The 16131-nt window shown below is 34.4% G+C and overlaps 1 protein-coding gene across 1 annotated transcript; it reads left to right on the top strand.

Annotated features, from left to right (window-relative positions):
• The first annotated feature begins 349 nt into the window (after positions 1 to 349).
• Positions 350 to 4177, top strand: LOC127076687 (uncharacterized). The gene is made up of 3 exons (XM_051018402.1): positions 350 to 1338; positions 2781 to 3042; positions 3635 to 4177. Exons 1-3 carry the CDS (start codon positions 497 to 499, stop codon positions 3809 to 3811), a joined length of 1281 nt encoding a protein of 426 aa, XP_050874359.1. The 5' UTR covers positions 350 to 496; the 3' UTR covers positions 3812 to 4177.
• Positions 4178 to 16131: the final 11954 nt, after the last annotated feature.

Here is a 16131-nt window from a genome sequence, read left to right as displayed (position 1 = left end):
ATATTTTCTTTATTTAAAAATATTAATGAGTATCCATGAATTCATTAGCATACTCTTAAATAAATAATCAAAGTAATGCTAGTCCGAGGGGAAATTTCGTCCAACTTGTTGGGTCCTTCATTTTTGAGACTTGAAACGGACGACTTTTGTCTTCGTCAATCCATCCAATCACATACTCATTCCAAACGACACTTCCAATGCACACTTATTACGCCTTTCATTTTCCCTTTCATCAAAATTCACACTTTTCTATCTTTCATCACTCAAACCTTCACCTTTTTTTTACCATTCCTCACATTGTTATTATTTTCACTTAACTAAAACGACGCCTACACGCTTCTTTTAAAACATGAAACGCAACATCATCAACAGCATCATAATCCATTTCATTTCAATATATATTCAAAATCAAACAAAAAATAAACAAGCATAGAAAAAATCGCAACGAACTAAAACAGAAACAAAAAAAATTGAACAAGTTTTGAAGCTTAATGTAATGCATCAAAAGAAATCGGAAATTCAGATCGGAAAAGAAAGCACCGGAATCTCTTCCGATTTCAACCCTAAACTTTACAATTCAATTCATCACAAACAACAACAACACAAATCTTCACCAATTTATCATCACAATCACAAACACAACAAAATCAAACCCTCTAAATCGCTTTCTTTTTTCAATTTCCCCCAATTGTATTCCCTTTCCCTCGCCGCACTCCGCCGTCTCCGCCACCGTCTCCGATTCGTTCTCCTTCTCTCCTTTCCGTTTTTCTACTTTCTACTCTCCCGTCCCACTCACTCCTTCTTCTTCAACTTCCTCTCCGCCTTCGCTTTCTCCGCCGCGCTCTTCTTCTCTCTGTCTCTCAAATTTAAATCCTCGCCGTCGCTTCCCATAGTTCTGACTGTGCAACGGTGGCGGCGGAGGCGCAAGGAGAAAAAGGAGGAGAGGAACAAGTTGCTTAACACGGTGGTTGTGTTAGAGGTTAGGGTTTATTCAAACGGTGACGTTTATGAAGGTGAAATGAAGAAAGGGAAGTGTTGTGGGAGTGGGGTTTATTACTATAATATGAGTGGGAGATATGAAGGGGATTGGGTTGATGGGAAATATGATGGGTTTGGTGTTGAGACTTGGTCTAAGGGAAGTAGATATAAGGGTCAGTATAGAGATGGATTGAGACATGGGTTTGGGGTTTATAGATTTTATACTGGGGATGTTTATGCTGGGGAATGGTTGAATGGACAGAGTCATGGTTCTGGTGTTCATACTTGTGATGATGGGAGTAGATTTGTGGGAGAGTTCAAGTGGGGTGTTAAGCATGGTCTTGGCCACTATCATTTTAGGTAACTTTGTTTTTATGTTCATTTGTAGGATTTGTTTTTGCAGTTATGATCAATTAAATACTGTTAGAATCATCAAATCGTAATGTTCATTTTTGGGATTAGAATTAGCAAATCATATCAAATAGTATTTATTGTGTTTATTCTATATGATGCTGGTATAATTATATGTCTGTGTTTATTTAGACACATTGAATCACAAATTCAACATAATTACATGTCTTCATTGTGTTGTTTTCATTGGTGGTGTGGTGAATAATAGACATATGGTTTGTTTTGTTTCATCAAATGATATATTTTTTCATTTATTGTCTTTGTTTTGTCTGAATCTTAGGATTTGGGCTTCTGTTTTGTAGTTTGGCCCTATATTCAGTAGAATAAGTATAGATTTCAGATGAAAAATGGGATTGGTTTTGTTAGGTTTTAAGGATTAGTAAGCAAGGAAAAGATAAGCATGAACTCGGTCAATCATACATACCTGAGGCCGGCTAGCCAATTAAGATTTGTTCATTGTCTCTGATCATTCTTTGGATTTTAATACGTTTCACCAATAACTAGCTGGCTAGCTGGTGGGTTTTGACACATGTGTAGGGCTTGTAACTTTTCTTTGTTAATAATAATATAGTAGACAGATGGAATTACTAAACTGTACAAAAACTGAAATATTCAAAGTATATATAGCCTGATATTTATAGGGCCTATTTTTTGTTTTTGTTACTTTTAGTTTTCTAGAGTAAAATGTATCTGGTGGTTCTGAGGTTGGATTTAGTTTCAAGGTGCTTTATGCCTCTTCAAGCAAAGTCTAAAAGCATAAATCATCTCCTAAGTTTCTTTCAAGAGGTGAAATCCATGACTTTAAACTTCTAATCTCTAGGTCTCGTAGCAACAACTCCAAATGCAGTGCTGTTATACATTTTAGTTTTACGTGTGGCTAATTTATGATCGGGTAAGCTTAAAAGGCTTTTTTTAGAGCATCTAGCCAGGCCTATTTAGCTACATAGGCTTATAAAAAAGCCTAAGCCTTCTCTATCTGAAAAAAGCTTGGCCTGGGCCTGACATAGGCTAGGCCGTAGGCCCCTGTCAGTCGGCCTGGCCTATTTCCACCTGTAGTTCTAACTTTGACAAATACCTTGTGTGTTGACCATAAGCAACACTAATGCCACATATTTTGTTTTTTGTTGTTGCAATTACATTACTGAGTTTTCTATTAGTTATAGTGAGTAGGATTCTTGGCATGCTTTTAATGAATAGTGGTGCCTAATCCTATTATGTATCCTTCTGAGTTTTCTCACAAGTAGAGTGCCTCTCTTTTAATGAAAATCACCACTACTGCATTATTGTTCAATTGATTCATGTAGGGCACGGTGTACCTCCTTTTTATTTGCTCGCCAATAAAAGTATAGCTCTATATTGTTTGTTAATACCGACTATTTTCACTTTTATAGAAATGGAGATACATATGCTGGTGAATATTTTGCGGACAAGATGCATGGTTTTGGGGTATATTGTTTTGCAAATGGTCATCGTTATGAAGGAACCTGGCATGAAGGGAAAAGACATGGTCTTGGAATGTATACATTTAGAAATGGAGAAACCCAATCCGGTCACTGGAAAAATGGGGTTCTTGACATTCCAAGCACACAGAACGCCACATATCCAGTTTCGCCAGTGGGTGTCAATCATTCCAGAGTACTTAATACGGTGCAGGTACACACTGTTAATTTATTGTTAGATGTCCTTTTCCTAGCCAACACTAAGAGAAAAAAATGATTGATTTCAAATATTTTCTAATGTTTTACACATTGGCCTAGAATAATCTGAATAATGTACAAATCATTTCTGTGTTTAACATTGCATGAATAATTCTTATGAGATACTTTGTTTTTATGCTTGAAAATTCTGATTTGTATCTGTTGTGCTTAAGTGTAATTCTTTATTAGTAAAATTTGTCCTGAATTTTGACTACATATGAAGGAAAATTTGTCCTGAATTTTGACTGAATTCTACTAGACTAAGGGTTTTTGTTGGATGATAAGTGGTAGGAGTTATTTGATCGACCAATATTCAATAAGCATGCTATCTCATTCTGTCGAAATTTCTAGCTCTAAAGCATTTTCTATTTTGTAAAAGCTTGAGATTATGGACAGTAATTGTACATTTTCTTCTTCTACATGGTTCAAATTAGCTCATTTGTGTAAAAAAGGATAGAAAACAAGACTTTAAAAACTGTAAACAGATAGATAATTTGCAGTATTGTGAGCTTTCATTATTAACTACATGGTTCTTTGTGAACAAACAGGAAGCTAGAAGAGCAGTTGAAAAAGCCTATGATGTAGCCAAGGTAGATGAAAGAGTGAATAGAGCAGTATCAGCAGCTAATAGAGCAGCCAATGCAGCTAGAGTGGCTGCTATCAAGGCTGAAAAGAATGAAATACAGCAGGTTAACAACGAGAGCATCTCAATTCCCATTTTGTAACGCTATCAACTACAACTTTTGTTTTATACGATTAGCATGAGGTTGTGGAAGTGATTTTTAGCTAGCTACTCTTGTGTAAACTGCCATCATCTACACCATTTATTGGCTGAAAGCAAGCAGATTTATCATCTATCTGCCTCGAGTATTGTATAGAGGGAGGGAAAGTGATTAGTGACGATGTTCATTCATATGCTAAAACTATGTGCATTAGTTTTATTCTCTTTAATTTTGCCTATATTTTTGTAAATTTATGTAGCTGTATATGCTGGTGAAATGTTGTAAGATAGCATGGTAAAAATAAGAAGAGAACCATCTTTCATAAGATGTTCGTTCTATTTTGCCGGATTGATAGTTGCTTTTTTTGAGTATGAGGTGTGTTTTTTACTTCCCGTTAATGAGCTGATTATTGGTTTAAATGGTTGGGAGTATGTTCTCCACCTCATCATCATGCTAACAACATATTAATGTTAGCCAAGTTGTTGTATTTAAATGTTAAAATCAACTTAATTTTTGCTTCAGCTTGACGCATTAAAACTTGTATGATGAGAGTATAGACTAATTAAGAGCCAACAACTATGTGTAGCAAAATCATTTGGTCGTGGCAGAAGTTGTAATTGAGCTTGAGTAATCATCGTCTTGGATTGGCAAGTTAGGGGTATATCCAATCATACCTTTTATTGTCCGTAGAGAGCTTGAAGATAACTTTGTTTTTTATTTTTAAAACTTGATATCCGGTCTTGAGATTGTTTAATTTAAGAGGAATTTTTAAAATTTGATATCGGGTCTTGAGGTTCACTCATTTAAGAGGGTTAATTTTGTGTCTATTAAATCCATTTAAAGTAAGAGTAAAATTTTGTTTGGACTATTCAAACATTCGAAACTGAGATCTTATAAATGTTTTTATTTTAGTTAATTATAAAGATTTTCTTTTTTTAATATAAGGCTCTATGTAAAGAGGGAACAGGGCCAAGACATGAGATTTCAGACATAGTTATCCTGTTTCCTTGTATATTATAAATAAATTCAAACCTGTGTACTATTGTTTAAGCAATTTGGCATTGATGATAATGCCACTATTGCTGACCCATGGCTTATCACGGAGCAAATTTAATAAACTCTTTCACTCGCTTCTACGTTTTAAATCAAATCTGTTCTTCATTTATTTCTTCAAAATTTATCATCTGTTAAACATTATTAATTCTGTTTCAAAATAATTATATATTTTATAAAATTATTTGTCTTAATTAATACTCTCAATTTATTATACGTTATACATTATTAATTTTATTTTAATTATATCATCTAATTAATATTTTCAATTTATTATTCTCTCATTTTATATTTATGATAATTTGAATACACGGATAATAAATAATAAATAATGATAGTTTAATAAAAATGTTATCCTCTTTTTTTTATTTATTATATTTTCTTGTAAAATGACCTATTATGATAATTATTTTGAGATTGAGAGATTATTATTTATTCTAACATTGATAAATAAAATGTAAAATAATCAAATAATATTGTTAGTGGCCCTATCCAATAGGGGTGGAAGAGATAAGGTGATGTAATTTGGAGTCTTTTCATTACCATTAAAATCATCATATTATTAGTTATGCTGACTAAGTTCGAATGTAAAGCTTATAAATTTAAGTTCATAAAATCCTATGATCAATTAGAAATTTGTCATATAGATTAAGACTAGACAAGAATGAATGATACTTAAAAATTAATCCAACTGATTTCCAAATTTGATGCTAAGGCAAGTATTAACACGTTATAGGATTGTGAGTGGCAAGGCAGGCACAATTTTGTTTGGCACGATATGGATTAAGAAATTTGATCCACAAAAAATCGACCCTAATCAAGAAGGCTAGTCTTAAAAACTTGGAGGATTTGTGTCGAGTTTTCAAACATTAGTCAAGCATTTAACTCACATGGATTGCTCAATACACCTCATTATTAGTTACTTACACGATTAAAATTTAAAAACAACTTTCATTCTAAATTTTAAAATTTGAATACTCTTAAATCATCTCCTCTCCGAAACACACTAAAGTGAATATAAAAAAACTATGAACTTTGAAATCTATATATGGAGATTGAATTCCGGATGCCCTAACACAACATATATGTTCATTTTATAAGCTACACAATTTAAAAATACTCTGGATTCTAATATTCGAACCACCTATAAAGATTGGAATCCATATGCTTTTGTTTAAGTATTTGAGTCGTTTCCTTTACCTTTCCATATTTATTTTTTCAAACAAAACAAAATTATAGAACTAAAGGGCTCCTCCTTGTTTGTGTTCTCAGAATTTAATCCATCATTTTCAAGTATTCTTAGAACTTATGTGCCTAATGATTTCTCGAGAGACCCCTCAGACATTTTTTTCTTCCTCTGTATCCAAACCATGCTGCCAGGAACATGTGAGAGGAGAGATATCACAAATCTTTAATTACTTTTTTAAACACCCACATTATAATATTAATAGATCTGACGATGAATGTAATTATTTTTTGTAGTATCGTGATATGTTAAAATATATCAGTCATGGTAAGAAGGTTGCAAAGCTGACGTAACCTGATGAACAATGGCTCTAGAATGTCTAGCAACTATCTGAGATTTCTTTTGATTTTGGATCTTTTTCTAATTCTGAGGGAAGTTTAGTCTTATGTGCTATTTCTTTCCACATTGGAAGCATATTGGGATGAATGATGCTCTTCCTTCGTTCTTTTATTGCTTCTCTTGTTGTTTATCACATTTTGTGAATCTTCTGAAGTTCTGAATAATTAAGTTCATCTCATAGTATGCATTTTTTTCTTTGATTTTGAGAGATAAGGTTTTCTTTTTCTTGTCACCTTCCTCATCATCTGAAAGTATCTTTAGCTCCATATCATAGTCCTGCAATTTATCGAAGAGAGTAGCCAAGTCCATGGATGACTTAGATTTAGAAATCATAATAACTTTGAGGACTCAACTGCAGTTTAAGCATCTAAGGACTTTTACAACCAAGTCCCCATTTTAAATTTTTCTCTCAAAGGGTTCTCATGTGATTAACGACGCGGGTAAAACGTTTTTGCATATCATAAATATTTTATTATGGTATTATTCTTAAGAGTTCATACTCATGAGTCAATGTGTTTATCATTGACATCCTTATCTCACTTGTACATTCATGGATAACTTGGAGGGTGTCCCACTATCAATCTCACAATGTGAAACAAATAAAAACTCATCAAGACGAAGAGCGGTAGTGACACTAGTCTTAACTTTTAGACAACGTTGCACCTTATCTCTTGTCTCTTTGGTCCAATCATCTTCCTTTTGTTAGACTTGTGACTCCATACAGAAAGGATGAATTATGAATTTTGAAAAATGTTGGTTGAAAACAACATAATTTGAAAAATCAGAGTTGAAAAATATTTTGTAAAACAAACAAGTAAATATGCAGCGGAATAAAACTTGAAGATACATTTTTTTTAATATTTTAAATTTGATATCCGACCTCAAGGCTTTTTATTTTTAAAATTTGATATTTGGTCTTGAGGTCGACTAATTTAAGAGGATCAGTTAGGGGTGGCAAACGGGCATGCCCGTCCCGTTTAGGCCCGTCCCGCAAAAGCTCGGAAAAAAACGGGGCGTGACGGGGGATCATAGTTGAGGATGCGGGCCTAAAACTTAGACCCGCCCCGCAAAAAAGTGAGGACGGAGCGGGAAAAGCCCGCGAGCACTGCACTCTTTAAGCCTAAAAATGCAAAAATTTATGTAAATACACGTGTCCGCAAAAGCCCGCGAAAAAAACGGGGCGGGGCGGGGTGGATACATTTGAGGGTGATGGCCTAAATTCTTGGCCCGCCCCACACAAAATTGCGGGCAAAACGGGCATGCCCAGCGGGCCGAGCCCATTTTGCCACCCCTAGGATCAGTCCTATTGTCCATTCGGATCATTTAACGTTAGAGTAAAGTTTAGTATCGATCAATCCAACACAAGATTTATTATCACTTAACAAAATTCGAACCTGAAATTTTGAGAAAAACACCTTTTAAGATTCAAACTTTCACCCAATATGTCAAACTTTGATATCCGAACCTTTAACATTAACTTGAATCATGATTCCGTGGAATCGGAAAAAACTACCAAACCATTCATTTATATTTATGTTTTTAGCTAATTATAAGACTGTTTATTTTTAATAGACAAAATATCCTTTTTGGTCCCTTAACTATACCCTTAAGTTCAGATTGATCCCTTAATTTTTGTGTGTCACCTTGATCCTTTAACTATTAAATAGATGCATATGAGTCCATTCCGTATGTTTTCCTCAAACGTCCGTTTATTTAAGCTATGTGACAGCTGAGTTGGCAATGTTTGAAGATGAAGACGCTCAACAGGATTTGAAGGTTGAGCTCCTAGAGAAAGCCAATACCTAAAACAAAAAGAAGAAAACAACACTATCACCTATTTACTTGACTCAATCAAAGTTGATACCCATTCTTTTGCCACCATCTTAAACATGTAAGGGATTGTAGTAACCGATTACTTCAAGGTGTTTTCCGTCTCTTGAAGATCTTCTATCGGCAACCATCACATGATAGAATGACTTTTTTTTTATCCTAGACACAATAGCCGAATCTTAACCATCATTTTCCCCCAAATTCAGTTCTACTTCTCTCCATCAATGTCTTTCAAATCCAGTCGAAAGAAACCAGATGAATCTCTCTCTGTCTCGTGTAACAATAGAACAAATCAATTTCAACATGGGAACACAAAGCAGAAAATAGGAACAAACAAAATGTAATTAAGGAGAAAAACAGAATACAAAGCTAAATAGAATAAAAAACTAGGAATGATTAAGAAGTGGAACAGAGAGAGAGAGAGAAGAGAGAGAGAGAGAGAGAGAGAGAGAGAGAGAGAGAAGAGAGAGAGAGAGAGAGAGAGAGAGAGAGAGGAGAGAGAGAGAGAGAGAGAGAGAAGAGAGAGAGAGAGAGAGAGGATAATGACTTAGTGACAAGTGGATTTTAGCTGATTGAAGATGATCTACCATTATGAACTCAGCTGCCACATAGCTTAAATAAACGAACGTTTGAGGAAAATAGACGGAAGTGACTCATATGCATCTATTAAAAAGTTAAAGGACCAGGGTGAGATGAAAAAAAATCAAGGGATCAATCTAAACCCAATGGTATAGTTAAGAGACCAAAAAAATATTATCATTTTAATATAAGGCTCTGTCTAAGGGGAACAAGACCAAAACATGAGATTTTAGACATAGTTTTCCTATTTTTAAGTGTAATATTAATAAATTTAAACTTGTGTACTACTTCCTACGTCTCACAATGAGTGATCCATTTGGAATAAATAAGTATCCTAAAATGAACGATTAGTTTCAATTTCCAACGCATATTTTTCAATTCTATCCTCTACTTAATATTACTTTCATCATTCCCAGGACTTGATTAGTGATATCTTAATAGAAATGTCATTATCTCTATTTCGTTTATTCCTTTTTTTTAATCTGTGTGAAATGGACAACTGAATCATTCATTGTGGAACGGAGGAAATATTGTTTAAACAATTTGACATTGATGATAATGTCATTATTGCTGACCGGCTCAAATATGTACTCAGTGCTTCATACGGTACAAAATATGTCATTTAAAAAAAAACTAAGATACAAATATATTTTTATAATTTTTTAAAATATAATTATAAAAATAGTATAAAATAATTATATTGTTAAAAAAATAATAGGAACGAATTATATTGTTTAAATGAATTGGAATTATATTGTTCAAATTGATTAGGTTCATATGTAAAGCTTATCAATTTAAGTTCTTAAAGTCCTATGTTCAATTTGAAATTTGTCATGCAGATTAAGACTAGACAAGAATCAATGATACTAAATATTAATCCAACACGTTAACGAATTGTGGGCCGCAATTAGGCAGGCACAATTTTGTTTGGCATGATTTGCATTAAGAAATTTGATCCACAGAAAATTGACCCCAACCAAGAATGTACGTAGTCACTTAAAAAACTTGAAGGATTTGTAAGCAGCACCAGTCTAACTCATTTAGAGAGACATGGTTTTATCCATAGCTTCCAAAATGAGTCTACCTTTTTAGAAATATTAGTACTAGTATTAGTTATAAATTAATTTCAAGTTAGTTATAAATTAGTTATACCAAATGCGAGTTGGCTTTTAATAGTAAGTTAGCTATACATTGGTTAGTTAGTTATACTCTTAATTTATATATAAGTATTGGTAGTGTTAGATCAAACTTCAGTCTTATCATGGGGGATTTGACTGAGTCGAATGTGTATGTTGTAGTCGAAGTCTATTCAAACATGCAGTAGTCTAAGTTATATATATATATATATATATATATATATATATATATATATATATATATATATATATATATATATATATATAATATATATATATATATATATATATATATATATATATATATATAATTATATATATATATATATATATATATATGAGAGTTATCATCACACATAACTTACATATGTTAGTAGTCTATAAATAGATTGATTCTCTCACTTGTTAGATGAACATTGATTGTTGTTATTCACCTGTTATCTTTTAGTCCTAATTGAGTAAATGAATAGAAAAACAGTTATAACCAATTTTTTCTTCTTCTTCTTCTTCTTCTTCTTCTTCTTCTTCTTCTTCGTAAAACTGAACAATTTCTTGGTTGTTCAAGAAACTCTCTCTTTTTCACAAATTTACATTTTTAATTGGTATCGTTTGTTACAACAAACTAGTGCGGTGAACGTGGATTAAGATGTCATCAACGAAGTATAAGATTGAGAAATTCACTAGAGTGAATGATTTCGATTTATGGCGCTTGAAGATGCAAACTCTTCTAGTTTAACATGGTTTGTTAGAAGTGTTGAAAGGATCAGAGAAGATGGATGCTTCCCTAACAGAGAATGAAAAGACGAAGATGATTGAGAAATCCCACATTACCATCATATTGAACCTTGGTGATAAGGTTCTCCAGCAGGTCTCGAAAGAGAAGACAGAAGCAGGTGTATGGAGCAAACTCGAAGGGTTGCACATGACAAAATCTCTGGTCAATTGTCTATACCTGAAGCATGCTATATATTCTTTCAAGATGAATGAAGACAGAGTATTGACGAAGCAATTGGATATGTTCAACAAGCTGATTCTTAAGCCAGAGAATATCGAGGTTAGTATCGATGATGAAGATCAAGCGTTGTTATTGATGTATGCTTTACCTAAATCTCATGCTCATTTCAAATAAACTCTCTTGTATGGAAGAGAGTCCATGACCTTTGAAGAAGTTTAATCAACCTTATCCTCTAAGGATTTGAACGAACGAAAGGAGCAAAAGCCATCGTCTATTGGTGAAGGATTGTTAAGGGAAAATTCTCAAAGAAAGATGGTAGGTTTGATAAGAAGAAAGGTAAAGGACAACAAAATTCTTATGGTAGTGATGCTCCTGCAATTGGGTGTTATCATTGTAAGAAGGATGATCATATAAGAAATGTGTGTCCTGAACATCTGAATAATCATGGAGGCAAGGATAATGAGAACACAACCATCATGTAAAATGATTATGAATCATATGATATTCTTGTGGTTTCAAACAACAACTCTAGCAAGGAGTGGATTATGGGTTCAAGGTGTATTTGGTACATGACTCCAAACAAAGAAGTGTTTGAGGAATTATGTGATCAAGATGGCAAATCAGTGCTTCTAAGAAACAACAAAGCCTACAAAGTTGCTGGTATTGGATCTGGGAGATTCAAGCTCCATGATGAGTCAATACAGTTGTTGACTGGTGTCAGGTATGTACCTGATCTTAAAAGAAATTTGATTTCTCTTGGTGAATTCGACAAGAAATGATATCTTTTCAGAGGAGAGCAAAGTATCCTAAGAGTCAAAAAGGGGTCGAAGGAAGTCTTGAGAGGCAGAAAGAAGTAAGGCTTGTATGCCCTTGAGGTTGGGGTTGTAAATGGTTATGTAGATTTCGCATCCATGAAACCTGTGTTGAAGATGTAAATATGACACATGAGATTGGGGCATGCAAATGAAATGGGCCTGTTCGAATTAAGGAAACAAAATATTCTAGGTGAGGACATGCTCGAAAAACTAGAGTTTTGTGAACCTTGTGTATTTGGAAAAGCTTGCAGAGTGGAGTTTAATAAAGGCAAACAAAGAACACACAAATCTCTTGATTACATTCATTCTGATCTTTGGGGGCCTGCAAGAAATCCTTCACATTCAGGTGCAAGGTTATTCCTATCTATAGTTGATGATTATTCATGAAAGTTGTGGATATTCATTTAGAAGACTAAGGATGAAACTTTTGAAAATTTCAAAAGTTGGAAGACTCTGGTTGAAAATCAAATTGGCAGAAAGTTTAAGAGATTGAGAACCAATAATGGCCTTGAGTTCTACAATGAAGCTTTCGACATTTTTTTTATATGTATGGTATTGCAAGGCACATGACTACTGCGGGTACTCCTCATCAAAATGGCCTAGCTGAGTGGTTTAGTCGAACAATCTTGGAAATGGTTAGATGTATGTTGGTTAATGTTAGATTGAAGAAGTTGTTTTGGGCTGAGGTTGTGGTGACTGCAACATACCTGATAAATAGGTGTCCCTCGACTGCCTTGGGGATGAAGACACCTGAAGAAGTTTGGTCGGGTCATCCACCAAATCTCGACAAACTTAGAGTATTTGGCTGCGTAGCCTATACTCACATTAGGCAAGACAAAGTCGAACCTAGAGCTCTGAGATGGATGCTCCTTGGGTATCCTAAAGGAGTTAAAGCCTATAGGCTGTTGTGCCTAGAAATAGTTCATAAAAGGTGTATCACAAGTCTTGATGTAGCTTTCAATGAAGCAGAAATGGCTTTCAAGAAAATTGATGACTTTGGTCGAAATGCAAATATCTCTGAAAAAGAGCTGTAATGGAAAGAGATTCCTGTTGAGGTGGAGCATATTGATGCTGAATTGCATAACCCAGATGAAGTCGAGAAAGAAGCACAAGATACTGAAGATACTAAGGAAACTATTGATGACTACCTGCAGATAAGAGATAGGTTAAAAAGAGTCATCAAACCACCTCAGAGACTTGGTTATGCAGATCTTATAGTGTTTGCTTTATTCTCTGCTAGTGAGGTACTTGATGGAGATACTAGAGATTACAAGGAAGCTGTAAGGAGTCGGAACAAGATTGGATGGATGAAATCCACATATGATGAGATGAAATCTCTTCATGATAACCACAATTGGGAGCTGATCGAGAAACCTGTAGAAGCCAAGTTAGTCAGGTATAAGTGGATTTTCAAGGTTAAGGAAGGAATTAAATGAGTATATATAAGAGATTTAAGGCAAGGTTGGTTGATAGGGGTTCAATCAGAAATAAGGAGTTGACTGCAATGATGTGTTCTCACCTGTAGTAAAGCATATACCCATTAGAATATTGTTGGCTCTGGTGGCAAACTTTGACTTATAACTTGAATAGATGGATGTGAAGACCGCCTTCCTGTATGATGATCTAGATGTAATAATAGTAATGAAGCAACCAAAAGGGTATGCAGAAACAGGCAAGGAGGATTATGTGTGTAGGTTGAATAAGTCATTGTATGGCCTGAAACAATCTCCTCGATATTGGAATAAGAGATTTGATAAGTTCATGACACACATAGGTTTCACTAGGAGCTGGTTCCGACCACTGTGTTTACTCAAGATTTCGACCTGTAAGTTCACTTGTTATTTTGTTTCTTTATATGGATGATATCCTCATAGCTAGCGATAATGTCGAGTATCTAATGTTGGTGAAGCCACATTGCTCACACCTCTTTAAGAGCATCCTCTCGTGAAAAGTAGCACTTTGATAATGGTTTTTATAGACACATGACAAAAGAGAAGAACTACTTGAAAGAGGTAAAACCCTATACTAACAGTTATGTTACTTTTGGTGATGACGCTATAGGAAAAATCATATAAAAAGAGAATCTGGTTTATTCAAGCCTTCCAAATTTGGAAGATATTCTTTTGGTTGAAGGTCTGATTCCTAACCTCATTAGTATGAGTCAACAGTGTGACCAAGATCTTTGTGTCAATTTCAATCGTTTTGAATGCATTATCACAAACAAAAGTAAAAAATAAATCATGAAAGCTACACGATCTTCTGACAACAGCTACATGTGGAGATCTCAACCAAATGACCAACCCATGACCTGTCTGATCACTAAAGAGGATGAAACTTAATTATGTCACAAAAAACTTGGTCTTATGAATCTCATAAGCATGAGAAAAGATATATCTAATAAGGCCATAAATGGTATTCCTAACCTATATTGGGGAGTGTAAGACCCCAAATTTGACCCTAAGATCCCTCATGTAATTTCATCATAAGCACTAGCATTGGGATCACACCTTGGCATCCTCCTTACCCCTCATTCATTGAGTTTATTTTGGGAGAGATCACCAAGCACTTTGTGATTATATTATACTTGTATTTTATCATTTCACTAACCAAAATACCAAAAATATGTCTTTGCATTTGTCTAACTTTTTTGTAGGAAGGACATGATTCCATTGATTCATCAAGTTCACATCTAGGGTTTGAGACCCTCATGAACAAAGAGCATAACCAATAATTGATTCAAGAATGGTCATTAACATAATATATGAGTTCCAATATTCTATACATGTTATATTGATCAAGTTTTCTTCAAGAGTTTGAGGGTGATTTGCCTTGGAAACCCTAGTTTGACTAGGTATCTTGAGTAACTTCTCCAACAAGCTATCTCACCAATTGATCAAATTTCTCAAGGGACACTTGAAATTTAATCATCTTATGCATATATGATCTACCATGAGCCAAGAAAGTCAAGAGGACTAGAAGTTAGCAAGTTGGTTGATGGTGGTTGGCCAGTTGGATTCATCTGATCAAAACTGGGTCTCCCTAGACCCTATCTCCTACAATTTTCACCATATGAAAATGATTCTAAGATAAAACTTACTCTAAATGACATTCCAAACAACTTTCATGTTGAGACCTAGAGCTAGTTGTTCTTGGAAAATCATTTTCTATGTTGAAACATTATAGGTCATTTTGTCTAAACCCTAATCTGAAAGTCAACTTCCCAAGGCCATATTTGCTCAATTTTTATGAGATGAAATATTTCCAAGTTGAAAAATCAAATTCAATGTGTCTACTTTAAATTTTATGTTTGAAGTGGGAGCTAATTCAACTTTTTTGAGCATGTGATATGAGGTTACATTATAGGTCACTTTTGACCTATACCATTGATCAAGTGATTTTTCCAAACTTAAAAAATGCATAACTCTATAATTTCAAATCCAAATGACATGAAATTGGTGACCATTTTTAAGGTCTTTGAAAGAGATACAACTTTTATGAAGACACTTTTCTCTTTTGAAGCTCATACAAAAAGTTAAGCAAGTTGGAATATTGAGACATATGGCTTGACACTTAGAAAAATTTTGATATGTCAAATATTTCCAAACTTCCACCTCAAATTTCTCCAAGTTCCAAGCTCCAAATGAAAAAGTATTGAACATGAAAGTTGTTCCCCTTGATCTCACCTTTCCAAAGAGCTCAAATTCATTCATTTTGGACAAGGAATGCATAGGCTGCGCATGGCATGAACACGATGTCATCACTTAGCAAGGATCAAACTTCAAATCCAAATGCACACTTGCCTTGCAATCCAAGCTGAATTCAGACTATCTAACATTCATTTGTGGACTTATGGCAATGATTTTATGGGCCTATGCGCGCCCATGCATCCATGCATCATCAATGATCGAATTTGGAAAGTGATTTCAAGTGTGCAAATATCAATGGTTTCAGCTATAAATAGAGCCTCATATGCTCAACAATCAAGACACATTCGCGCCAACTTTGATCCCCCATCTCAAACCCTCACTTTGCAAAGGATAAACCTGAGAAATTCATTTGAATTTGAGGTTGAATTTCCACTGTTTTGAAATTCAAATCTCCAGGAATCCACAACCTTGTAAGCATCCAATCCTTCTTCTGCAAGCAAGTGGAGTGAGATCAAACACAAGCAAGATCAAGATCAGTTGAATCCAGGCCTCCATTGAAGGTATTTTCCAGAAATTTTGATCTCTTCGATTCTCTCAAATTCTTGCTCAATTCTATTGATTCTTTGGTTGTCTGAAGTCCTACCAATGTATGCAAGAAGATTGAGTTGCTTTGAGGCCAAATCAAAGCAACTCAGTTCATGTACCTCAAATTTCAACTCCATG

This window comes from Lathyrus oleraceus, chromosome 4, assembly GCF_024323335.1.
Source record: "Lathyrus oleraceus cultivar Zhongwan6 chromosome 4, CAAS_Psat_ZW6_1.0, whole genome shotgun sequence".
NCBI lineage: Eukaryota > Viridiplantae > Streptophyta > Magnoliopsida > Fabales > Fabaceae > Lathyrus > Lathyrus oleraceus.
The sequence above is the reverse complement of the archived record's forward strand: the minus strand, read 5'-3'. Positions and strand labels throughout refer to the sequence as shown.

Bases quoted from the DNA above. Each gene is read 5' to 3' on its own strand.
- LOC127076687 (XM_051018402.1), top strand. From the start codon at position 497: ATGCATCAAAAGAAATCGGAAATTCAGATCGGAAAAGAAAGCACCGGA. The intron at 1,339-2,780 runs GTAACTTTGTTT...TCACTTTTATAG, and splicing joins CTTGGCCACTATCATTTTAG to AAATGGAGATACATATGCTG. The intron at 3,043-3,634 runs GTACACACTGTT...GTGAACAAACAG, and splicing joins GAGTACTTAATACGGTGCAG to GAAGCTAGAAGAGCAGTTGA.